Consider the following 26,403-nt stretch of genomic DNA (forward strand, 5'->3'; position numbering starts at 1 on the left):
AAAAATAAAAAATAAAATAAAAATAAAAATTAAAAAAATCACACATAGGTGGTGTCTCTTATATTACAAATAATTCTGCCTACATGCAACAGTATAATAGATGGCTGATTGTATTTTTCTAAACCGCTGTGATAATGCATAAGAAATCCTTAGAAGATACTGTATCATACATGAAATGTGAATCACAACCTAACTTGAACAGCACTTTAGTCCATCTTTTCTAAAATATTTCTTCTGTTTTATTATACACCTTTCCTATTTTCCATTTCATACCCTCTGTTACTTAGGAACAATTATTTGTAAATGTTACATTCCAAGATAAGTTAATATTCAACTCATTTGCATATAATTACCTCAACGAAATTCTAAGATAATACGAAAAAAATGTACGTATACATTTTCTGAAACATTTCTTTAGTACTGATAGCTTATCTTTCATGGGATCAACTAGTTGTGAACTGGACTCTAGCTTTACACATTTAAGTGTTTCTAAGCCAGTACAATTGCCTGAAACATTTCTTTGATAGGTCACCTTCTATGTAGTAAACTGGGATTATATTAGATTACAACTTTACCCAAGTGACCATTTCTTGAATAGTATCACACATTTTTCAGTTCAATTACTATATTGGTCTTTGTAAATGGCTACTATGCTTTTGACAAATTATTGTCTGAACAAATTGAACTCAGGATTGCAGTAGTAAAGAAATTTCTTCCGCAGTGTGTACACAAGAGCAATGCAACGAGCTTGATATTAACATGAATTACTAAAAGTTGATGCAAAATTTACATAATATACACGGCAAATAAATTACCTTGTGAAGACTAATACTATGAAGGGCTAGGACAAAAGTTTATAATTATTGGTAATACCTCACAATGCAAAAATCGTGCTTATTTAGTTGGTAACATACTTCGCTGACGATGGATTTGGAGAGGAATATTCTTTTGGAATGGTCGAAATGGTCACAGGAGTTCAATTAAAAAAAAATGAAAATGAAATCTTCGAGTTTTACGCCCCACGGTTATGTCGGCTATTCTAAAGGAGACGGTGATGATGAGAAATGAATGAAATGGTAGAATGAAGAAAGTGGGAGGAAACGGGAGAACCCCGAGAAAACCCACGCACACGGTGTTTGTCCACCACCAAGTTCACTTAGTGGGAGCAGGTTTTGAATCCGGGACCCCATGCACCAGAGGTGAACGTTCTACCACTGAACCACCGCGGCCCCCGGGAGTTCAATTTGATGAACTTTGCTAGAGCAATTTACAGGTCAGATAGTATGTGCTTTAAAGATATTGGATCTGAACCATTCCTGATAGCGATGATAACTATTACAGTGTATGCTCTAAGCGTGATGATTTCAGACGATTTTCCCAGGGAAAATACAGTAATCTTTTAATACAAGGGAAAATAGCATTGTGAAAACATTGGAAATCTATATTTAGTATGATCGGAGTCATGCTCCAGGGGAATCCTCCCAGCCACTGGTTTTATCACGTTCTTCAAGTAATGGACATGAGGATTGACTTTTAATGTTCAAAATTTTTGCTAAACATCAGTTCTTCCATTATTTACACACTTTAATACCATCTTATACAGTTTTATTTATACTTGATAAAGAAAAGGATTACATGTATCACTAAATAATCTGGAAACAAGAATTTTAGTGTTAAAAAAGTTGTGATTGTTAAAGTTTTTACATTGATTGGTCTAACATGTGATAAGATATGTGTATGCAATTTTAAAAATAAGTTGCTGTAACATTAAAAACTCAAGCATCATAAGCACATTTGCCTGGATTTCATAAGAACGTCCATTATAATATATCACTTCTTGGAGAAATTTTTAGCCAAATAGTTGGTGAGTCCACAACAATTGATTGAACTTTGAAATTAATAGGAATTGCAGTCTTCTCACATACGTTAAATTCATATTTGGATAAAACATATGCTATTCCAAGTTTAACTTGGGTCAAACCAAATTTCATTCCTGCAAAATAAAATGAAAAACAAAGACAGGTATTTATTAAAACAGCAATCCTTATTACAAGAAGCAAAATGTATAAGTCTGTGCGTAACGTAATTCATACTAGTTTGCAATCGGGCTAATAGGTGTCATTACCTGTGCTGCCTATCTGGTGCAGAAGGGTTACTATTTTACTAGTAACTCTTCGTTATAAAAAACAAAAGCTACAAAGAAAGAACTGATTCTATGAATAACATCAATTTATCTATAGATACGAATTGAAAAAAAAACGCCTGGATCGAGAATTTAACCCGGGTTTTCGGCTCACTGTGCAAGGCGGTACTATTACACTACCAAGTACGCTCGTACAAGAATCATACATTCAATCGCTCTTGATACAGAGGCTGTTCAGCCTACGTTCGGCCGATTTCGTTTCTTCCCGCTCCCGGGCAGAATGGACACACCCGACCTGGCTCATGGCGTCCTGCAGTGTTGTACAGTGGCTTTCTGGGAACTGAGTTGTTTTTCAGCGCGAACGACAATAACGCACAAAACAGGAACATTGTTGTGAGTGTTGTGTTAAATTTGTTTCCAAGTGTGTGGATTTCCGCTCTGTGACCAAAATGCCGCCCAAGCTAAGCCGGTTTTGGGAAGGCTATTTTGCGGCGACTCTTTATGACGCCCACTTCAGTGTTTCTGTCATTAAAAAACAGTGCAAGAAGAATGGTTGCAACATTAGTTTAAGTGGAATAAAAAATGTTATTGAAATGTACAAGGGCAACAAAGCTCCACCATTTGGATCACCAACGAAGTTGCCTAGGAAGCGGGAATGCACCAAGGCCACCTCCACCATGCAGAGGAAACTTCGCAAAATGGCAATGCAAGAAAATCCGCCAACACAAAGGTGTATGGCTAATCGTTTTTGACGTGTCTTTGGGGACTGTGAGCCGGACGTTACACCATCAACTCAAGTTGGAAAAAGTCATGAAAGCTCGCGGCCATCTTTTCACGGATGCCCACCAAAAGGAACGAAAGTGTAACGCCCGGAAGCTGTACGAACGGCATATGGCGAAACAAAGGTGGATGTACATCGGAACGCTCGATGAAGCATGGATTTACCTTTCCGACTGCGTCAAACCGAGAGCCATCACGTACCAAGAGAAAGGCTATTTCAGGAACTTCAGAAGGTGTGTAAAGAATCCTTCCCAAAAGGGTTCATGGTTGTTACTGGCTACTGTTACCGAGGTAAACTGAAGATTCGTAGGGTGGCGAAGAACTGCAAAATAAATTCGCAGTATTTTCAGGAGCAGTTCATGCGGCCGATCTACGAGCATGAGATTCCAACAATGTACGGAAATGACGCCAATCTGGTGCGCATTCACATGGACAAGGCCTCATCATACACCTCAGATCGTTCCTCGCATTCTACAAGGAGATGAAGGAGGCAAGCAGTATACAGGTGATACCTTTCAATGAGGTACCTGTTAAATCTCCAGATGCAAGTCTACGGACTATTGTGGATTTGGATTGCTGAAGTGGGCTTTGGGAAAACGGCGTGTGACAATTGTGGAAGAACTTTGAAAAGCTGTGCAAAGGGAATGGGACAAAATTCCCCTCCCAGTTCTTCAGAGAAGCCTATTACAGTGGAAATTACGCTGTCGGGCTATTGTTAGGAACCAAGAGAAACACATCGAGCACTTACGGACCTGGCGCCATGGATTCTTCTAAATTTTTAGGTAAGTCGAAACTGGCCAAATGTAGACTGAACAACCTCTGTACAACGTAGTTGTTAATGCATCGACAAGATAAGCCAGAAATCCGGTCTGAATTGAGGTCCAGGCGTGCATTCTTTACTCTTGGTATGTCACCCCCGTTTCAACTTTTTGATGTTGAAACATCATTGGTTAAAAAAAGAAAGAATGAATGATTCAAATGGTACCTAAAACATTCAGTTCCATCTTTATATCCTGATCATTCAAATCACACGACACGAGATACATTATAGAAATTGATTGTATATTAAATACTTATAATTCGAGGAGCAACTCATTGCCTTTCTATTATTATATGATCTTTGATGGTACTGACACGTAAGAAAAACTGTTCGTTTAAAATGAAACGACGTAAGACATTCATTTATCTATCCAGGAACATGCTGGTGATTTTGACTAGTTCCATTTTTATTTCTAGATGCAGGTTCTTACTGATATATTAGCACAGTGTAAACGAAGCTCCTATGATGTGTTCTCGCCATTACTTTGGATTAACAAAAGAGACACTGACCAAAGCTTAAAACTTTACTTTATTTTAAATTATAATTTGTAACTGTTTCTGAAGAAGGATATGCTAGATATCCGAAACAGTTACAAATTATAATTTAAAAATAAAGTAAAGTTTTAAGCTTTGGCCAGTGTTTCTTTTGTTAAAACAATTAATCCAAAGCCATGAATAGTCTTACTTTGGATTAACAAACTGCCAAAAATAAACACGAAATTTCTCATATTTGTACCGATTTCAAGTTTAACGGTTATTGACACTTGAAATCTGAGATATAAACGACTTTGGGGCAAAGAATTTCAGAATATTTTGGACATTGTATGTCTCTGGTAAGCAACAGTTTTGAGAAGACCATGTAGAAAGTCTTACCACTGCAGCTAATAATTCCCTAAAGCAGAATGAATCAGTATAGTTTATGGTGTGCGAGAAAGAAGCTTAGCCAAATATTGACTTCCACACAAAATCATTTCAATTTGGCTAAAATTTTTTATAATATTACTTGGAATTTTTTATAACATTGGTCGCCCTAAGCGGAGAGATTATCTTGTTTGATAAACATACTAAGCTCAATTGCGGTCTGAAACGCGATATATAGTTGACACAATTTTCACCGTGTACTACATTCTTGACCAAAAAAAAAAAAAAAAAAAAAAAACTGCGAGCTACAGGGCAATACATTTTAATCGAGTGCAAATAGTTGTTCTGTATGATGATTTAGTATATCACGAGGAAATATTTCAGATTAATCCAAATCAGAGCGTAAGAAAAATAATGCCCAAAATAATTCGGATTGATCCATTTTTTACATGTTATCTGTAAACGTAATTATTCGGGTTAATCCGGAAAGTAGTTAGTGTAGTAGGTGTTAGATAAGTAGGCAATAATAATATGTACGAGGCTCGTATTTATTTATTTATGTATTTATTTTATATTTCTTACCTATGCACATTCGTGGACCACCACCAAAAGGAAGATAAACATAGTTCGGTCTACTATTCTTGTTCTCTTCACTAAATCTTTCAGGATCAAATTTTTCTGGGTTTGGATAATATTGTGGATCATGATGTAAAGCGTAGATAGGTATATGGACGTTAATTCCTTTCTCTATAACCACGTTTGTCCCTGGTATCAAGAAGTTTTTGGTGCAAGCGCGACCGATTAAACCTCCAGGTGGATACTTCCTTAGTGTTTCTGTTACCAGAAAATAAAACAATATGATAATAAATAAACACACACACACACACACACATATATATATATATATATATATATATATATATATACAATATATCTATCTATCTATATATATATATATATATATATATATATATATATATATATAGAGAGAGAGAGAGAGAGAGAGAGAGAGAGAGAGAGATAGATAGATATAGATATAGATATAGATATATAAGTATATTTTGTGGCATCATAACAAACAAAAGGAAGCTTAATAGACCATGAGATGCAGATCTTAAGTCAGGACAAATTATCGACTCAACAAAATTATTCGAAAATTTGAATTTGTTTTGTTAGAAAAAAAACCGCTTCACTGAAACATGTGCATGTACAAAATCAGGTTCAACTGCAGTACTGAAGAGCGCACTTGTATTTTGCATGAAAAACAATTCTATCTAATATTATTCTTCTGTATAAATTATAACACATGTGTAACAGCTCTTCAAAGATTTAAATCTCAAAATTTTGTACAATATATACTCCGTAGTTAGTGTTAACGAAAAGAGGAGAAGTTTTCATATGTTAGGCCTATACGAACAAAGAAACAAAGAAAAAGATGAACTGATCTAGACTATATTAAATAATAATTTATGAAGTATATGGTACTAAATCAAGTTTAATACAAATTTATGATAAGTTACCTAGAGATCTTAAATATATAAAATCAATTTTCGGTATTTAGAAATGGTATTAAAAGTACTTCCATCAGAAACAATGTATAAGCAACAACTTTTAGGGTGCAAACAATGAATACCTTAAATAGGTATAATAGGAGTCAACATGTTAATATTGAATAGCGCTCTTTTTATATTTTTCCTTAGTGAAAGCTTGCGTTCCTTGGGACAATCAGAATGGAAATTGCAATTCATATAATGTTTCCACGCACTAGAAGCATTATGATGTATTCAGCATTGTATTAAACTATCGCTATCGCTCTGTTTTTGACAGATATCGTGTGAAAACAGTGTAGCTTTCAAACCATGTTCATTAGACATTTTTTTGCTTAATTTCATGTGTAGTATTACATGCTCTAATTTGACTGCATATTATCTTTACCACCCTGTATATACTCCTCTTTAAAATAAAATGCACCACTTGTCTTAGGTGTTCTGCCTGAAGACAGATAGGCATATTTTGATTAACATGGGTAATAGAGCCACTAAATTTATATTCAGATGTAGGGTGACTAGTTCGTGTTCTCTACAGATTGTAGACTAAAACTTAAAATTAAGGAGCAGTATTATCCACGGCAACCGAGCGGGATTTGAACTTGAGTGTTGTTATCGCGTCGACCAATCAACGTAGAGTAGCGTTGCTAACGCTGTGATACGTGAATTTGATGCAGCCTACATGTGTATGCTCTTAGTGAGGACACATGTCGTAATGTTCGCCCATTGAAAGTAAACTCCTTGCCAAAGATTTGGCAACAATGCTCACAAAATCATTGGTTTATGTCATACGACAATGACACGTAGTATAGTAGGATAGGGAATTGAGCCATTATGGTCTCATTACCAAAATATTCGCCTGTGTAAATCAATTACTATCCTTCAGTTGTAACGTACTTCGATTTCTTATAGTGTGATCTTTGACAAAGGTTCATAAACCCTTATCATTAATTTTTCATTATATTTGACATTATAATCACCATGTTAATCCATTAAAGAAAATTATGGTATATTGAAAGCATAGGTAGGAAACTTTAACTACTCAAAAACTGTAAATTATTAATGACATTTTTTACTATTTTTCTTTCATCTTTTCTTCATGATATGTTCTGTGAGTAGTTAAGGTTTGTAAGAAAGGATTTTCTAAGGAATGATGTGGAAATATTAAAGTTTTCCTGTTGGAAGAAGTAGTTAACGTTCAATTTTATAAATTGTGGAAACATTCATAAAAGAATAGCATTTTCTATAGCTTCAAACAAATAATGTTCGTAGAAAAAAATAACTTATAGCAGTGTATAGAGGAACGGTTAGTAAGATTAAACTCAGTGAAAACAAAAGCACTCAAGTACATTTGTTATTTCAGTGACTTTCAAACACAAGTGTATAATGTCGTCAACACATAGCCCATAAAATAAGAGATTCATGACCAGAATCACACATATATCCCGCAAGATAATAAGTGAGAATGTGTAAATAGTTTGTATGACATAGATATTTTTATAAAAAGGCCTTGTGCCCATCTTAAACACAAATTAAACATAATTTTCTTACAAGGCTGTCTTTATTCTTTATTATAAATTAACGAGAAATGTTACAGTTTCGGAAGTATATCACTTCCTTCTTCAGACTACTACTCCAACTCTTGTAGTAGTCTGAAGAAGGAAGTGATATACTTCCGAAACTGTGACATTTCTCGTTAATTTATAATAAAGAATATAGACAGCCTTGTAAGAAAATTATGTTTATTTTGTGTTTGTATGACATATTTCAATTTGAAAATTCTTAATTAAACTAGATTAAAATAACATCTTCAAACCATTCTGAATTTAATATAGAAGTTTCCAAAATATTCATAATACCTAATCAAGTTTCAATTAAATTTTGAAATGAAGGATAATACCTGAAACAACTTTATCCAAGTATTCCATTGCGTGAATACTGTCATATGTCATTCTTCCTCCATTCTTTTCCGTTATGTCATCAATTTCATCTCTCAATTTCTTCTGAACATCTTGGTTCAGTGCTATCTCATATAGTGCAAAACTCATTGTTATGGACGAAGTTTCAAAGCCAGCCGAGAAGAAAGATAATGCTTGTGCTGTAATGTCTTCAATCGATAACGCTGCCAAGGAAATTAAATATAAAAAAGTTATAAGCAACAGTTACATTTTTGAAGAAATTTAATTTTTGATTCTTATACTTTGTTCCACAAAATTTAACAAGTCTATATTGTTTCTAGAAATTGTTCTACATTGAAACCAGTACCCGCATTACAGCTGTAAATATAATTACTGAACTTGTAACTTGTAATGTAAAGCTGCAATTTTCTAGTACATGCAATTATAAAAAAAAGATTTTTTATCTTTATACAAGTATTTAGGATTTGTATATTTTAAGAAAGAGATCTCACAGATCTTCCTACAGCGCCATGTTGGGATACTTCCCCAGTTGTCAGTTTTGATTCCTGTGATAGCAACAAATCGTGTATTCTACACTTCCTTCATTAAAAGATTCCCACATAGCACAGTTGACAGAAATCTATTAGAAGCCTCAAATATGAAACTGATTCTTGGACAAAGATCAGTGGAGTGAAAGCATCTGGTAAATGGGCCTTGTATAACATTCAGAACCAGTAGGGTGCTGTGATTGAGAACGTATAATCGTAATCATGATTGTAATCTTATATTTAGTCAAATGCAGTAATCAAGACAATTTTATATAAATTCTATATAGGCTTAATACAAAATATATAGTCAGTTTTGTCCAGACGCTCCCTTTTAGCTATACAGTTAGCATACAAGCATTCGACATGAGGGACCTCGATTCGGTTCTCGGTAACAGCTCATATGGCTTGAAGCTGGGAGCCCATGTCTCATATAGTCTTTGTGCTGAAAAGACAATTATATTTGTAATCAATCAACAAGAATTTATCCTGTGTCTTACTAATGTGGAACGGCCACTAATAAGATCACAATACATAACACATACTTTTACTTACATTAAAGCAAAGATTAAATGTAATTTGTTGTCTACAATTCTATTATAATTGTACCTTCGTTCGTGGTTCCAGAGTCCGAAGCGCCACAGACACGTGGGGAGTTACTTGTATGATCATCATCCAGATGACCTGTCTTTCGTAATTGCATCATCAAATCCATGAAATCATTTCTCTTAATTTTGTTTTTCTCTCGGTAATCTAAGGTATCTAGCACAAAGGATCTTATCCATTTTTCTACATCAGGAAGTGTAAATCTAATTCTCAAAAATCGTGCCAGTTGAGGCATAAATACAATTGTTAAAAGTTTTAAATTACGAATCGGTCCAGCGACATGTAATATGCGGGCTCCTCTTTCCCTAAACTCCGACTTTGGATTATTCAAAGAATTAATTTGAACACCAAATCCGCATGAAGCTATTATATCCGTAGTAAATCTGGCGAATGTATCCTTCATTTCCACTGCTTCTCTATTAGCAGCTAGCTTTTCCAAATATTTATTAAGCTCTTCGGCACACTCCTCCATTAAAGGAAACATTTGCTTCATTCTCCCTGAAGTGTAAATTGGTGAAAGTTTGGATCGTACATTTTTCCACCTTTCCCCTCGAAGAAGAAACACACCTTTAGCTTCCATTGGATCAATATTTTCATCTAAGTCAATATTTCGATCTCGAAAAGAGTCAAAATCTTTGACCAAAATTGCTTTGAGAATTTCAGGATCTCTTACTAACAGTGCTGGATTTATAAGGTCAAAAATTCCACCGAAAGGCTCTCCTTTAAATTCGTTATAAAAATCCTGATATAGAAAGGATATATTTTTTGTACTTTTAAATAACTCTTTCAGGTTTCCGAACAAAATCTCTGGTTTTATGAAGGGAACTCCTCTTTTCTCCCAATAGCTGAAATTTTTTACTGACAACTTGTAAATGCAAACAATAAGACCCATAATTATAGAAATAATTGCAATTATCCATTCTAGCGATAAGCTCATCTTGAAATGGTGTTGAGTATAAAGATTTCGGTGGTTGATATCCTATACAAAGAACAAAACAGAAATGATTAATATTCTCACATGAATATTAAATATATAAGTGTATTAAAATTTAAGATAATAATTACATATAGAAATAGCCTATAGTGTTAACCCTATACTAACTTTGCATAGCTATTTCTCAAAAGTTTTTGAGCATAGCTAATTTTAAAGATTTATGGAGAAAATCGGGTTCAGAAACATATTTGTTATTTGTTCAGAAACAAACATGAAACAAAGAAAGAATCATTGAGATATTTGTTCAGAAATATTTATTCAATCAAATTAACAAATACTAGTTTGCTTTCTTCATAGTAACTAACCCTATGTTTGATCCTGTTTTGCACACTCTAGGTTCCTCTCTATCAAGTATACAAAAGTTTCTTTGGTACCGTGTTCCCTTCCTCATACAAACGACTTTACAATGCATGCACATTTGTTAGAGATTTCTTCATGATCATTATATCCAAATGATCCGAGAGCTGTTCAGTTGGTTTCCAGATTTGACTTGGAGGAGGCCATACCATCCTATATGTTCTTCAGTCCCCCCTCCTCCTAATCGTTCAGCATACATTTTACATAGTATTGACCAGTAAGACCATTACCTTGCTTCACAATGAAACCTTGGATAATTGGATGTATACCAGGAGGTTTTGCATGGTGTTCAGAAATGTTTTGATTATGTTTCTTTTTCATAGATTCCTCTATTTTACAACATTACCTGTCAGGTTGCCTCCAAATGAGTCCCACACTATTACTACAAACTCTCCGTGTTTAGCACAGTCGGAGGTATGTGCTATGGTGCAATGTATTCTAGTTTAACACACGAACAAACTTGGAAGTGTTATATGTCCAATAGCTCGATCTTTGATTTATCCGTAGAGAACACACATTTTTCACTGATTAACGGCCGATATACATAATATTTATCCCAATTATAGTCTTATTAATAGATCTGAAGAAGTAGAAGTGTCTTCGCCACAACATGTCCTTTAAGATTTGCATCCCGAAGTTCTCTTTTTACTATAGAAACAATTTATGCTATGGGCATGGGCGCTGTTATTTACTTGTCACTATCAAGAATTTCTTTTCACTTTTCGAAGTCATCTTAGATCTTCTCTTGCGATAATGGTTATTATTATTATTATTATTATTATTATTATTATTATTATTATTATTATTATTATTATTATTATTATTATTATTTGTGAGTACTCTCTCTTTTTCTCTCATATATATATATATATATAACAGGTGTTTCAGTGAAAAAGCCGTGATTTTGAAGTGCAATAACGTATTTTATTGATGACCATAGTAAGAGAAATTAACATTTTATGATAAGTGAAATACTAAAGTTTAATGTAACACTAAAATTTGATGTAACATATGTTGAAAGTGTCCACCCTGATGATTGGACTCTACCCTGACCCTGATGCTCGTGTTATCAAAAACCTTCCCAAGGATAACGTGACTAACTGCTGCCGTACACTGCTCAATGCTCTTAATTCGTTTAAAGATCGGGGTTTAAGCTTGAATACCTCCTGCTTAACGTAAAACCATAAATAGATCACAAGGGTTAATGTCTGGGCTGTATGGCAGCCACTTTAATCCTGTTCCAAAAAGCAATGGATACCGATTAGAGATCACACGATTGTGGAATTTTGTGTGAAGGAAATTAGGAACAGGTTCTGTTGTGTGCGGTTTAGCTCCATCCTACTGAAACCATTGCCGTCGAAGTAGACACCTTTTACGTCGAAGGCCAGGCTTGCAGTAGTGCTCAAGCATTTTCAAATAATTTTCTGATGTGACATAGCCATAAAGAAGAAAGGTCCAGTTATGATACATTTTGATACAACACACCAAACCAAAACCTTTTCCGAATGCAGAGGCGAGTCTACTATTTTCTGGTTTGTTTGCTTCACCTGACAGATAAAAGTAAGCTTGATCTGTACACCACAACTTTTCAATAATGTCGGGGCAAGCAGCAATTAACGCACTGAAATGATTTGCAAAATGCAGACGCCTTCTTTCGGCAGTATCTAATTATTTTTGAAGCATCGCATCTCGTAGGGGAGCATTTGCAGGTCTTTTCGCAGAATACGCCAACACCATGTTACAGATATTGTGTTTAATGCTGACAAGCGTCGCAGAGACTATTTAGTCGGGCTATTCATAACAGATGCTCGCACTACTGCAATACGCTGTTCTGTAGGCACGGTTGATTTGGATCCCCCTCTTCGAAGTCCTCTAACATTACCAGTCGTATTGAACTGATCAACATAACGTCCTATGGACTTGGTGGATGGTTCCCATGCACAATGATTCTCCATTCGGAATCGTAATTGGAAACCAACAAGGGAGCGTGATTCAATGAACCAAGTCACAAATGAGATCTGCTACAACATAAGTCTACTGTCCGCCATTATTATATTGTACTGTGCAACCTGAATCAAAAACAAAACATTGTAAAACAAAATTTGTATTTTTTGCTGTATATTTACACACACACACACACACACGATATATATCGGATGCGAACGGGCGTGTCCACGGGTTGCGGATAGTGGAAAGGCCCTCAGATATGGGGGTTAGCTGCGAAATAAGCAGGAATGACCTGACGAATAAGCAGTCGCGGACAATACGGCTAAGGGAGAAAACCCTGACAGAAAATCCTGGTCCTCCAGGTTGGGGATTGAGCGTAAGGGTAAAAAGAATATTGTTGCGGATACCCTAACCCAGTCTCGGAATTGGAATGGAAATTCGGAATCGGAACGGAAGAGGAAGAGGAAAAGGATAATGAGAAGGATAAAGGATATAATACTAGCCACATGGAACATTAGAATCTTAAACAAACCCGGAAAACTAAAACTAATAAGAGAAGAGCTGGATAAATACAGAGTGAACATAACTGCATTACAGGAAGTACGATGGCAAGGAAAAGGAATAATTAGGACCGGGAATCATATACTGATGTACAGTGGAGTAAACACGAACACCAAAGGACAGGGTTTTTGTTACATAAGTCGCTTCAACCACAAGTCATTAAATTCTCACCAATCAACGATAGAATGTGTAGTCTAAAAATAAGAGGAAAATATTTCAATACGACAATATTCAGTGTGTACGCACCAACAGAAGAAGCAAGTATGGACGAAAAAGAATAATTCGATACGAAATTAGAAGAAGAAATAAGCAAAGTTCAAAGACATGATATTAAGATAATACTAGGAGACCTGAATGCGCAAGTAGGTAAAGAAGAGATTTACAGAAGCACGGTAGGAAAGGAAAGTCTACATGAAAACAGCAATGATAATGGACATAGATTAATAGATTTTGCCAGTGAGAAGAACATGATCGTAAAAAGCACTTCTCAACCTAGGAAAGATATACATAAAGAAACATGGACTTCTCCGGATGGAAACACAAAGAGCCAAATAGACCACATCATAATAGATAAACGACATGCATCAGACATAATGAAAGTAAGCAGCTGTAGAGGAGCAGATAGGGATACGGATCACCTCCTAGTTAGAGCTACATATAAACAAAAAATAGATACAATGAAAAACATAAAAGGAGAAAGGCAGGAAAGACACAACATACAAGGAATGAAAGATAAAGGATTGCTGGATAAATATAAGAGAAAGTTAGAGGAACAGCTAGATATAGAAAGGGAAAAGTGGAAAGAAAGTAGCTTAGATATAAAATGGAACATGCTGAAATGCAGCATCAACAACGTAGCTGAAGAAACCTTAGGAAAGAAGAAACGGGAGAAGAGAGCGGAATGGTTTGATGAAGAATGTGAAGCAGCGATTAAAGAAAGAAACGAAGCCAGAAATAGAATGATACAGAGGCGGACAAGACAAACAGTTAACGAATACACGAAGAAAAGAACAATAGCAAAGAAACTATGTAGAAGGAAGAAGAGAGAATATGAGAAGAAAAGGATAGAAGAGTTAGAGAAAATGAACGAGAGAAAGGAAATCAAAACTTTTATGCAAGAACAAGGGAAATAAAGAAAGGATTCCAGCCAAGAGAAATGTTCTACAAAGATAAGCGAGGTAACCTAATAGGAGAGAAAAAATAAGGCACTAGACAGGTGGAAAGAGTACTTTGGCGAATCGTTAAATGGAGAAAGGGAAGAACTGAAAGAAAAGAAAGAAATAAGTAAAAAATCGCCTCAGGAAAACTTAGAAGAAGCCATACCCCATCACTGGAAGAGGTACGAAAGGAAATACTAAGGTTAAAAAATAACAAAGCGCCGGGAGAAGATGGAATAGAAGCAGAACTACTGAAGGGAGGTTGGGAAGTCGTCGCAAGAACATTGCATGAATTAATAACGGAGGAGTGGGAAAAAGAGAAAATCCCTGAGGGGTGGTGTATGGGGATAATACACCCCATACATAAGAAAGGAGATAAGGCAGACTGTGGAAATTATAGAGGAATAACGTTATTAAATGTAGCATATAAAGTATTTAGCAAGATACTAGCGACAAGACTAAAACACTGGGGTGAAAACATAATAGGAGATTATCAGGCAGGATTCAGAAACCAACGATCAACAACTGACCAAATATTCACATTACGTCAAATACTAGAGAAATTCTAAGAGTATGACAAGCCATTGTACCAGATGTATGTAGATTTTAAGCAAGCATATGACAGTCTGTACAGAAATAAGATATTCGAAATAATGAAAGAATTTGGAATCCCAAAGAAACTAGTCAGTCTAACCAAAATGACCTTAAAATCTACTATGTAAAGTAAGAATAGAACAAGACTTGACTGAAGAATTTGAAGTTAAGAGGGGATTAAGAGAAGGCGATGTAATTTCAACAATACTTCTTAACATATCGCTGGAAAAAGTAATACGACAGCTCCCTATTAACCCAGGAGGAACCATTTTAAATAGAGCGGCTCAAATTCTAGCATATGCAGACGATATAGCAATCCTAGCACGGAATAAACACACACTAGAAGAGAATTACAAAGTAATGAAAAATAAAGCAAGGGAAATAGGGCTAGAAATAAATGCAAACAAAACAAAATATATGAAACTCGAGGATTCCAAAAGGACCAATCAGGAAGGAGATTTAAATATGGATGACCATAAAATAGAACGAACAAGAAAGTTTAGGTACCTGGGCACGACAATCACCGAAGACAATAAAACAGCAGAGGAGATACAGGAAAGAATAAGAAACGGAAATAAATGCTATTATGCATTACAGAGTGTATTCAAATCTAGAAACGTCAGCAGAAAAACAAAGTTAAGTCTGTACAATACCATACTAAAACCAATAGTTATCTATGGTTCGGAAAGTTGCGTAATAAACACGAGAGAGGAGGAATGGCTAGCGAGATGTGAAAGAAAAATCCTGAGAAAATATATGGACCAATAAGGGAGAATAACGCATGGCGCATTAGAATGAATTTATAATTGCAAGAACTATACGACCAACCAAATATAATTGCACGAATCAAACAAGGAAGACTAAGATGGGCAGACATGTACAGCTAATGCAGGAAAGTAGAACTCCTAAGAAAGTGTTTGTAGGGAAACCAGTCGGTCGAAAGAGAAGAGGCAGGCCCAGAAAAAGATGGATAGACGACATAGAAGAGGATGTAAAGAAATTAGGAATTAGAGGCTGGAGAAGAAAGGCAGAGAATTGAGAAGAATGAAGGAGAGTGGTTAGGGAGGCCAAGGCCCTACAAGGGCTGTAGCGCCGACAAGTAAGTAAGTATATATATATATATATATATATATATATATATATATATATAGGAAAAGAGGACCACTAACATCAAGAAACGTGTCGTTGGAAGTTCGTAAACGATTTATTAAGACACTGGTATAGATCAGAGACGATTTATTAAAACACTGGCGTGGCGCCGTACGGATCAGAGAAAAGTTGATTGACGTGGACGTTGAGAAAAGCTGAAATATCTAAGGAGGAAGCATTTGAAATGTGGTGTTGGCGCAGAATGCTACGCATATCATGGACCGAAAGGAAAATGAATGAAGACGTACTAAAGGAAGCTAAAGAAGGACGACAGATCATGAAGATAATAGGAAAAAGAAGAAACAGCATGTTTGGTCATCTTATTCGGCACTCCGATTGGATCATCGTGCTGATAAAAGGAAAGGCAGAAGGAAAACCAGGAAGAGGAAAACCAAGGATACAGTAGAATATCTAGACGGAGTTACGAAGAAGAGGACTTATCAAAGTATAAAACAGCTCTTCCAAGCGAGAGAAAAGTTTTAAAATTTCCAGGTTGCCACCAACCTATGGTTGAGGTGAACAAGACGAAGTATATATTTTCGTAAAATAAAAACAAAATAACGTAACATATTATTATTTCTATGGATTATATCATTATAGCCTACTTGGCTTTGATTCATTAATACTACACATTATCTACGAAAAAATGCATTATGATTTTTAGAACGTCGTCTCTTATTAAATTGCAGTCATTGGACATACAGTAAATGCAATTTATGAACACTGCTAGTTGGTCATCTCGTTGATTGCTTTCTTCGATTACTTTAATCCTTTTGCCATGACATCGGCGACTTCTGGTATATGAACCTAGGAAAAGTTAATTCACTCGGCACAGTAACTCTTCACCGAAACCTTTCAGGAAATGACGTTCCACTACATGGTCAAATGTAGCCCAAACGTGTTCTATAAAGTTCATTTCATGGTCTGACTGGTCTAAATTACAATACACTATGTCTGAGAGGCAGACTTAGTGACCAGATGGCAGCCATCCCTCTTGTCCCTCCTGGCGTCATCACTGCTTCACAGTACTGACCGAATAACAGTGGCGTGTCTGTCTGGGCCATTTGGCCCTATATTCAATAATATACTAATTATTTTTAGCATGTATTTAATCCCTCAGCGTATACGTAATGGAAAGTGAATACATTTATATAGTTGAACTAATGACAATATTTAATGTAGCAGCTACTAATATGCTTTATAACGTCTTAAGAGTTGCAGAATATGTAAGAAATGATTTATACTAAAAATCACTACTAGACCGTAATACTAATTAAAAATAAATGTAATTCTACCAATAATTAAATCAATAGTGTTTAAAATAACTACATTAAAAACAGGAAAGAAACTGCTATAAAATGTAGAATATTAATAATTTTGTACTTACAAGTAAACTTGGTATCAAAATCTTTCGTAATTTAAGTTAATGTAAGAAAACACAAATGGTTAAATAAGTTAGATGGATTCACATGGTAATATACATTTTCTCAGCTTAACTGTAAACGTTATTGAACATTTTTTTTTCAAATGGTGTTGAATTAAAGCATGTCGACCATTAAACTTACTTTAATACCGTATTCCTTGTATGTTTTGAATTTTCTGAATAACTTTCAGGTTTAGAACTTCGCACAACATTTTACGTTTTTATGAAGTAAATATACTATAAATATTTAAACAATGTCCATTATCATTCAGAGACTTTTCTCCCAGCAATTGGTTACTTTGATATACTGTAGATGGAAAGTGAAAATTATTCAAAAATATTTTGTCAATAAGCTGGAAGTACTTGATTTTTTTCTGTTAAACATTCTGATGCTAAATTTTAAGTTAATCATTACTCAGCAGCCTGAGAAAAAGTATTGCTATGTGTGGCATTTTTATTTCAGCAATGTTGAATAGTTTGGCCAAGAAATATTACAAACATCATAACAATAATTGCTTTAATTGCACTTATATTTGTTTCTAAGTATTAAATCTTTAAAACATTTCACATAAATGCTGATAGCCATTGTGTTTCTGGTGCTAATGTGAATACGTTGGGATGTTTAGTGCTATAGATTATAAACACATCCTATCTACCCAGATCCAGATGAATAACAGGTTAAAAATATCTTGTGGCTGCTATATATATATATTTGCAAATCAAGTGCGTACTGCAAAGAAATGTATTCATAATTACAAAAAAAAAAAAAAAAAATCCTTCACACTAAAATACTTATTTGAGGAGAAAGTAATATTTGTAGTACCTTGGATGGAAACATAAATTATTAACGTTTAATTTCAATCATAATTTCTATGAAAAAAAGTTAATATAATATTGTGTTGTAACTGTATTTATTATTTTTTACGTATTTAAAAATAAAACCCTATTTTCTCATTTCCGACTTACAAACGCACATGGTCTTGGATTCGATTTCCGGTGGTAATAGTTGCCTTTAATACAACCTCGATTAGTGGATCAGAGCCCACTTTAATAAGTAGATCCCACCTCATACAGCCTCGGTGCTGAAAAGGGATGATAAGCTGAAATGAATTTAATAAACAATGAAAGCTTCATATCTAGGAATATGTCCTAGAGAATACTAAGCAGAGATGAAGTGGGTCAAGATTTGTGATTGGGTAGTGGATCGAGGACGTGACCCACTGCGACCCACTACCCACCTTGACCCACTCTGATCCACAGAGACACTCTGACCAACTTTGACCGACCGATTCACTCTGCTCAGTGCATTGTAGACAACATCTTCTAAACACTGTTGAATTTGTCTACGTTTTACTTTCAAGTCCACAATTTGTCTTCCTTTTTCATTTATTTCTATTTAGGTACTTATCCGAGATGAGTAGGCCTATATCTAGGTGTAGTGATGAGCAAATGCAAGACCAAGACCAAGACCAGGGTGGTCTTGGTCTTGGTCTTGGTCTTGCACTGGAACCTTCGGTCTTGGTCTTGGTCTTTCACACCCAGTCTTGGTCTTGGTCTTGGTCTTGCTTGTAAGAGTCTTGCAAGTCTTGCTTTTAAGAAATCTTATGCTTTTCATAGGTAAATTTTACTCTGGATATAAGGAATAATAAATTCTACAATGCTCCAATAGTAACGAAAATACAATGTATGTTTCTAAATATAACATAGTTTATCTTCATGTATGATAATAGTGTAAAACATAAGTGATGACCTTTATTTTTTTATTGGGTGCCCACGCTTCACTACTTATAAGATAAACCACGACGTTTCGTAATCTTTTTATACTTTTTAACAGATCTAACACTCCTCTGGTTCCCAAACTGGGAAGGATATCCTTGAGACGAATGAAAGAAAATCAAAACGGTACAGATTATTAAAATAGGGTCTACCATGAACTACCCAATAACGTTTACACTCTAAAGGCGTCAGATTTTTCTTTTAAACCAGAATTAGCTCATCTTTATATTAAACAAACTTATAATTAAATATTGAGATTTTGTTTTACTAATTCCAATGGGACAGAAACATGGACATTACGCAAAAGCGATGGAAACAATTGCAGACTTTTGAAACATGGGCATGCAGAAAAAAGGAGAGAATTAGCTGTGTTGAACGGAAAATGAATGAGGAGGTGTTAGAAATATTAGCAGTAGGAGAAAAAAGAATTTTAGATACTGATAAAAGGAGAAAGAGGAACTGGTTGGGATATTGGCTGTGGAGGACGTGCTAGAAAGTATGGTGAATGGAACGAGAGAGAGGGAGCAAAAAAGATTGTAGTTGAAGGAAGGTATTAAAACAGAAAATTGCTACATTAAGACGAAGAGACTAGTTGAGTACCATCGTACATCGCGGTTTCTCAGTTGCAGCACGCAACCTGTCAATAGGTAGAATAGCTTTGATGGTGATTATGATGATATGTTTAGCACATCAATCAAAAAAGAGAAAAAAATAAAATAATTATTATAATCAAAACTTAAAATTTTAGAATAATTTGAGTGAAAACTAAAAACGACTCAACTGTCTATGTCTTTTTTTATAAACTCAATTTGTATAAATACTTTTGACCTATATTAGAAATAGAAAATAATGACATGAAACTACAAGTTATTTAAAATAACTGTACAAAACCAGTCTCACTTGTGAACATGGATTACTAGCATCAATTACCCGCTTCATTGGGTTAAATTTTAAAAAAAATAATAATAATATGTTTCGTTAATCAGTCACTTTTTGTTATTACTAAAGCTCTTTCTGATATCGGTCATTTTCGATTATTTTTATATTTTTCTCCCCTCCTTCTCCCCAAGTTGCGGGACTGAATTTTGGTTTAAACGGCATCAGAAACGTCACTGTTATCTTAGAGACATCGAAAACTATGGATTCGGCACTAATATCGGTCATTTTCAATAAATTTATATATCTCCATCTCCATCTTGCAAGTCACAGCATCGAAAGTGTCACTGTTCATCTCAATGACCCTGAAAACCATGAATTTGACATTGATAATAATGGTCATTTTCGATAACTTTTATATATATCCTTCTTCCTCCTTCCCAAGTTGCGGTGCTGAATTTGCATTTAAACGGAATCGGAAGTATCACTGTTCACTTTAGCGACCCCAAAAACTATGAATTCGACACTAATATTAATTTTCGATCATTTTTAGATATCTTCCCTCCCAACGCCAAGCTACGGGGCTGAATTTGGATTTAAACAGCATCGGAAGTGTCACTGTTTATCTCAGCAACCCACAAAACTATAGATTCCATTTTAATATCGGTCATTTTCGATCATTTTTAAACATCTCTCTTCTCCCCGTCCCATAAGCTCCACCATCAAAGTGATACGACAGAAACCATCTCAGTTCCGAACTTCATCAATGTTGAAAATGTGATCGAGATCGGGTGGGTGGTTCAAGAGTTATTAAGTTTTATTTCCCTCCTCTCCTCCAACCTAAGTTCTATCGTCAAAGTGATATGATAGAAAACACCCCAAGTCCGAACCTCATCTATGTTGAAAATTTCATTAAGATCGATTGGTTGGTTCAAGAGTGATGGAGTCACAAAGACAGTCACTTATACTTTTATTTTTTACATATATCTCCCTCCTCCTCATCGCCTATGTTGCACCGTCAAAGTAAAATGATAAAAATCGTGCCAGGTCTGAACTTCATTTATGTTAAAAATTTGATCGAGATCGGTCGGGTGTTTCAAGAGTTTTATATATATATATATATATATATATATATATATATATATATATATATATATATATACCTCCCCCCTCTCTCCTCCATCCTAGGTTCAACCATCAAAGTGAAACTATAAAAAAATTTTCCAGTTGCGAAAAAATGTTAAAAATGTTAAAAATTTGATTAAGATCGATAAGGTGGTTCAAGAATTATTAAGTCACAAACTTAGTCACTTTTATTTTTATTTATTTTGATTTTTGTATTCCTTCCACTCCTCCTCCCATACGTTGCTCTTTCAAAGTGAACTGACAAATAACATTCCAGGCCCAGACCTGATCTATATTGAAAATTTGATCGATTTCGAGCGGGTGGTTCAAGAGATTACGAGTCACAAACATAGTCACTTTCAGTTTTATAATACAGATTTACTGTTGTAGTATAATGTTATATCGCTCAATCCTCGATGTGCCGTATACCGGAGGAGGCTAAAAGTTATATTGATAAACAATTATTTAACATATAAGCATCCGCCCATGAAATCAAACTTGCGGTCAGATGCACTAAGTTTTTGTCAATGTCATGAAAATGTTATTTCGATATTAATTTTATGAGCGCACATTAAAAATTTCCAGCGGGTGCTTGAGTCTCGGACGGAATTACCGATGTTCAATACTACATTTCTCTTCAGTTTTGGAAGAGAACACCACTAGTATGCTTTGAAATGAAATGAAGTATCTAGTTTAACGTCCCACAGATATGCACCAAGGCTAAGGGAGACGGTGATGATGAGAAAATGACTGAAATGTTGGAATGAATAAAGTAGGAGGAAACGGAGAAAACCCACGCACACGATGTTTGTCCACCAAAATAGCTTACATGGCGCAAGATGACACCTGTGTGGCTTAAAAATGAGCAATATCTACAGAAAACGCGAACAACCAATTCAGGAAACGATATATTGTAGCTATATGCTACAGGGGCAGATCGACTCACACGGATTGCATAAAACTACTGGGAACACATTCACTACAGTGGCATTTTTAATGAAGCCAAAAAATTCAGGTAAAAGATGTAATGATTTTTCTCCTTTTTTGCACTCTATAAAAAAAATTCAAGTACTGTCAGTACTTGTGCAAGACTCTTGAGCATGAGTCTTGGCTTTGGTCTTGGTCTTGCAGTATGGTCTTCGTCTTGGTCTTGCACCCCTTGGTCTTCGTCTTGGTCTTGCATCGGTATTCCTTGTCATAGTCTTGGTCTTGGTCTTGGTCTTGCATGCAAGACTCTTGCGAAAACTGCAAGACCAAGACTCTTGCGCTCATCACTATCTAGGTGAAAAATGAACTTCAGGCCCTTTTGCATATTAATGTTTGTAATTGTAACAATAGCAATAGGACTTACTACTTGGCTTTTGAGACAGCCTGTGAGAGCTAACTACTGGAAAACAGATATTTTTGAATCACCTATAATATAGAATCTATATATTAAAATGCTAGATTTATATGTTTGTCTCCAAAGAAAAGTTTATATGTTTGTCCCCAATCCTTTCGACAATATCTTGGAAGACACAAGTGCTAGAAACGTGCACTTTCCACCCGTCGATTCTGAATTTTGTGTACATCGTCCAGTTCTAATTGAATATTTAAAAAAAACATGGTCGTAATTTCTTTATTAGATTCTTTAGGGGGTACACTGGATGTGATGAAGTTTTAAAAACGTAAAGCATCGTATCCTACGGGTTATACATTCCAACACCACATATTTGTATATTTCAGGCGTTTATTTAAAGGCCAAATAATATTGAAAAACGAAGGATAAGCATTTCTCCAGTCCAAGATGAATCTTTATTGTTTAGAGTGTTTTGCTCAATGAACACCATATATCACTGAAGTATAATTAATTGTGTGTGTAATGTATTTGCTTATTACATACTGCATGCAAGAAAAAAACACGAAAACACGGTATCATACATGAATAAGAAACTCCAACCGGAAGTAGACTCAAATCTTGTAAATGGTGCGAGATATTGGAAAAAATAATCGAAAAATCTCTCCTTTATGATACCATTTGCCGATTTTTATCAAGACGTCTTTAACTTGTGTCTGCACAGGAACATGTACAGATGTTGTGAGGGATAACAAGGAGATTCATGCTCATATATGAATGGTGCGCTGTGTAGAGAGCGCAGGCTCAGCTAGTTATTATATAAAAAATGAATGTAACTATGTGTGCATGATCATTACGGCCAAATTGCAAACTCAAATGAAATGACTTTTCGAATATAGTTAGGCTCCAATCAAAAGTGGGATGTTGTCATATCGCTTTCATTACAATACATATCCTAAGGGGGAGTGGGTGTCTGCATTTTTGCGAAAAAATTGAGTATATCAGGAGCCGTTCAACTTCGGTAGCTGAAATTCGGTATATTAACTCTTTATTAAAAATAAGCAAAACATGTCCCAGCATTAAAATAAAATCTGTTTCATGGTGGGGGAGGAAACACTTTCTATCTTTATATGGGAAACTGGTGGATGGTTGATTTGTGAAAGTAATCGAAAAGGATCAATATTAGTTGAGAAACAAAATGAGAAACAAAAACTACAGTGCTTCGCATTTTATGTCCACTACTTTTTATTATAATAATTGCTGAAGCTTGTGTTTTTTATATGAAGCGTTCAGAACACAAGGTAATCAAGCCTAAAGTTGTGACAAAAATAGACATAAAATTTGTGTGTGTAAATCGGAACGAACAAACAGATCGAACAGATCTGTCGGGCGGATGAACAGACAGATAGATCGAATAATCTCTTTTTCAGCGTATAAGAGCCATATGAAACATGTAAACCTGTTGAGATTGCGAATTCTATTACTTTCACGATCATCATACTTTCATCTCTCGTATCGACGTTCGAAAGTAAGAAAACGCAGAAATGGAAAGCGCATAAAATAATATTGGAATGCAGATTGTACGTGAAAGCTCTACTCTTATTTACTTTATATATTAAAAAAAAAGTAAGGGGAGGACACATCTAATTTTCCCGAAATCATACATTCTTAATCATATCAACTCGCAACTCGCAACTCTTATATCAACTATGTATCACTTGTGTCTACATCTCTTCATTTCGTACATTCTTAAAGGAATTGAAATAAATCTAAAATAAAGTATCTCTTGCAAATATCAAAATTTTATTTTTGGTATTATTTTTAACATAACGCATGGTGGTTTGGGGTAAGCAAAATTTAGGGGGCTGCGTCCCATAGCCAACTTGGTTGCGGGTCTGTTTCAGTATTTTATTTCAACATATGAGAGAGCGTTAGAAATGGTGGGAAAGAAAAGAACACTTTTAGATATTATTAGGAAGAGAAGCTGGTTGGGACATTGCCTAAGAAGACATTGTATCATGAGGGACTTCCTAGAGGGTATGGTGGCGGGAAAGAGAGGGAGGGGGCGAAGGAGACTACAATTAATGGATGATATAAAAACAGAAAGATCATACGCGAAAACGAAGAAGTTAGTGGAGGACCGTGGAGCATGGAAGCTTCTTGGCTGCGGCAAGTGACCTGCCAATAAAGGTAGAATACCTATGATGATGATGATGATATGATAATTCTACTGTTACTGAATTACTTGCAAATAATAATAATAATAATAATAATAATAATAATAATAATAATAATAATAATAATAATAATAATAATACAAAGCAATAGCAGCATATTGAATTTTTTTCCTTTTAGTTCAGCTTTCTGTAATTATGCTAGTGATGGGCAGTGGAAATATTCCCGGTGGGAAGGAAAATAAAAAATGGGAAAATTCCCGGGAAGCAATTTATTTCCATTTCTTTACTTTTTTTTCCAAACTATAAGAACCATATGACTAATTACTTTATTTTCATTTATTATGATTTACTTCTTTATTTTAAATAATTTGGAGGTTAAAAAATTAAAATTCGTTGACTGCACTTGATATATCTAATAATATGATTTTTTAAGTACCATTTCCATTTGCACTAAAAAGTAGCAAAATACTAATTTACAAATGATGAAGAAGAACCAGTTTGTAAAGTAATGTAGAAATTATGCAGAAATAGAGATAAAGTACTATTAATACATCCCAAACCACCGTTAGTAATAGACGTCGGTCTGTCTCCTGTCTCTGACTCGAATTTCCGAATAGGTACTCGGACTTCTTTTACATGTGAATTAACGCATGAAATTTCGAGAAATAGGTAGGAAGAAAGATCGTGTGTGGCAACGTTATGCACAAAATTATAAGCATAAGTCAGTATTTTGCAAATATTGTGAATATAAACATGTATGCGGAAATGTTGATAAAATGGTGAGACATGTGTCTTCTGGCAGTTACCCAACCTAATTCGTTTATAACATTTAAAACTTTTATGTTTATAATATCAGTAGTAGGGTCAAGTTTAGAAAATCCTCTTACATGTAAGTTTAAACTGTTTAGCGGTGTGAAAATATGTGGACTTATTATACCATTTTTCCGCATACTTACTTGCATGGAACATTTTGTAAGTAAATATACATTTATGTGTACTCTCTAAATAAAATAAAATATTAATAAACTAATATAATAAGATTCAGAATATACATTTTAAAGAACCCTCTGGAGACAATAATAATAATAATATACTGTGATAAAAAAAAAAACGAGTTTAACTTTGAAATCATAATATAGTAATACAATTGAATTTTCTTTGTGATTGTACATCCATTCCCGGAAAATTCCCATTTTTGGGAATCTTCCCAGAGAATCTTCCCGAAAAATATCTTCCCGGGAATTTACCCATTACCGGGTTATACCTTTTAGGGTAAAGGAGACAGGAAAATGTATTGAAGGGGGTACGCAGTTCTCTGGGCTTACAATCGCTTGAAACAGTTTTCAATCGTTGAGGAAAAGGTTCAAATTTGAAGCGCAAGATGTCACTAGCAGATTAGCTTCAACAGCGCTCGGGCGGCTGAACATGGAAGTTTACTCATCGTTTCCAACACAACCAAGGGACCTGCAGTAAGCGGTATAGCAGTATAAATTTTGCAGAAAGCAATAAGAATGAGCCCAAGGTGTATATACAGTATGCACACAATTAATTTCTACAATAAATTGAAATCATGTGTCCCGGGACTACTATCCATTTCATAAAGATAGGCCCCTGACTTCGCGGTGCTGCCGTGACGTCCAGTCAAAACTTATACTGCATTGTCGTACCTCGTTCGAATTGTTGGAATGTTGTCTTTTTAATACTTAAGACGTACAAATTTTCTTTGTAGTGG

General features: G+C 34.9%; 2 protein-coding genes across 2 annotated transcripts; one reads left to right on the plus strand and one right to left on the minus strand.

Moving 5' to 3' along the window:
- Positions 1-1,643: 1,643 nt before the first annotated feature.
- On the minus strand, positions 1,644-10,091 carry LOC145667770 (cytochrome P450 6k1-like). The gene is made up of 4 exons (XM_081735210.1): positions 9,203-10,091; positions 8,051-8,272; positions 5,186-5,437; positions 1,644-1,993 (listed from the first exon to the last, which is right to left on the minus strand). The coding sequence occupies exons 1-4, from the start codon at positions 10,089-10,091 to the stop codon at positions 1,821-1,823; spliced, it is 1,536 nt and encodes a 511-aa protein (XP_081591336.1). The 3' UTR covers positions 1,644-1,820.
- Positions 10,092-13,525: 3,434 nt separating this feature from the next.
- Positions 13,526-14,191, plus strand: LOC145667772 (uncharacterized). The gene has a single exon (XM_081735211.1). The coding sequence runs from the start codon at positions 13,526-13,528 to the stop codon at positions 14,189-14,191; it is 666 nt and encodes a 221-aa protein (XP_081591337.1).
- Positions 14,192-26,403: the final 12,212 nt, after the last annotated feature.

The sequence above is a fragment of the Thermobia domestica genome, chromosome 13 (genome assembly GCF_964235325.1).
Source record: "Thermobia domestica chromosome 13, izTheDome1.hap1.1, whole genome shotgun sequence".
Lineage (NCBI taxonomy): Eukaryota > Metazoa > Arthropoda > Insecta > Zygentoma > Lepismatidae > Thermobia > Thermobia domestica.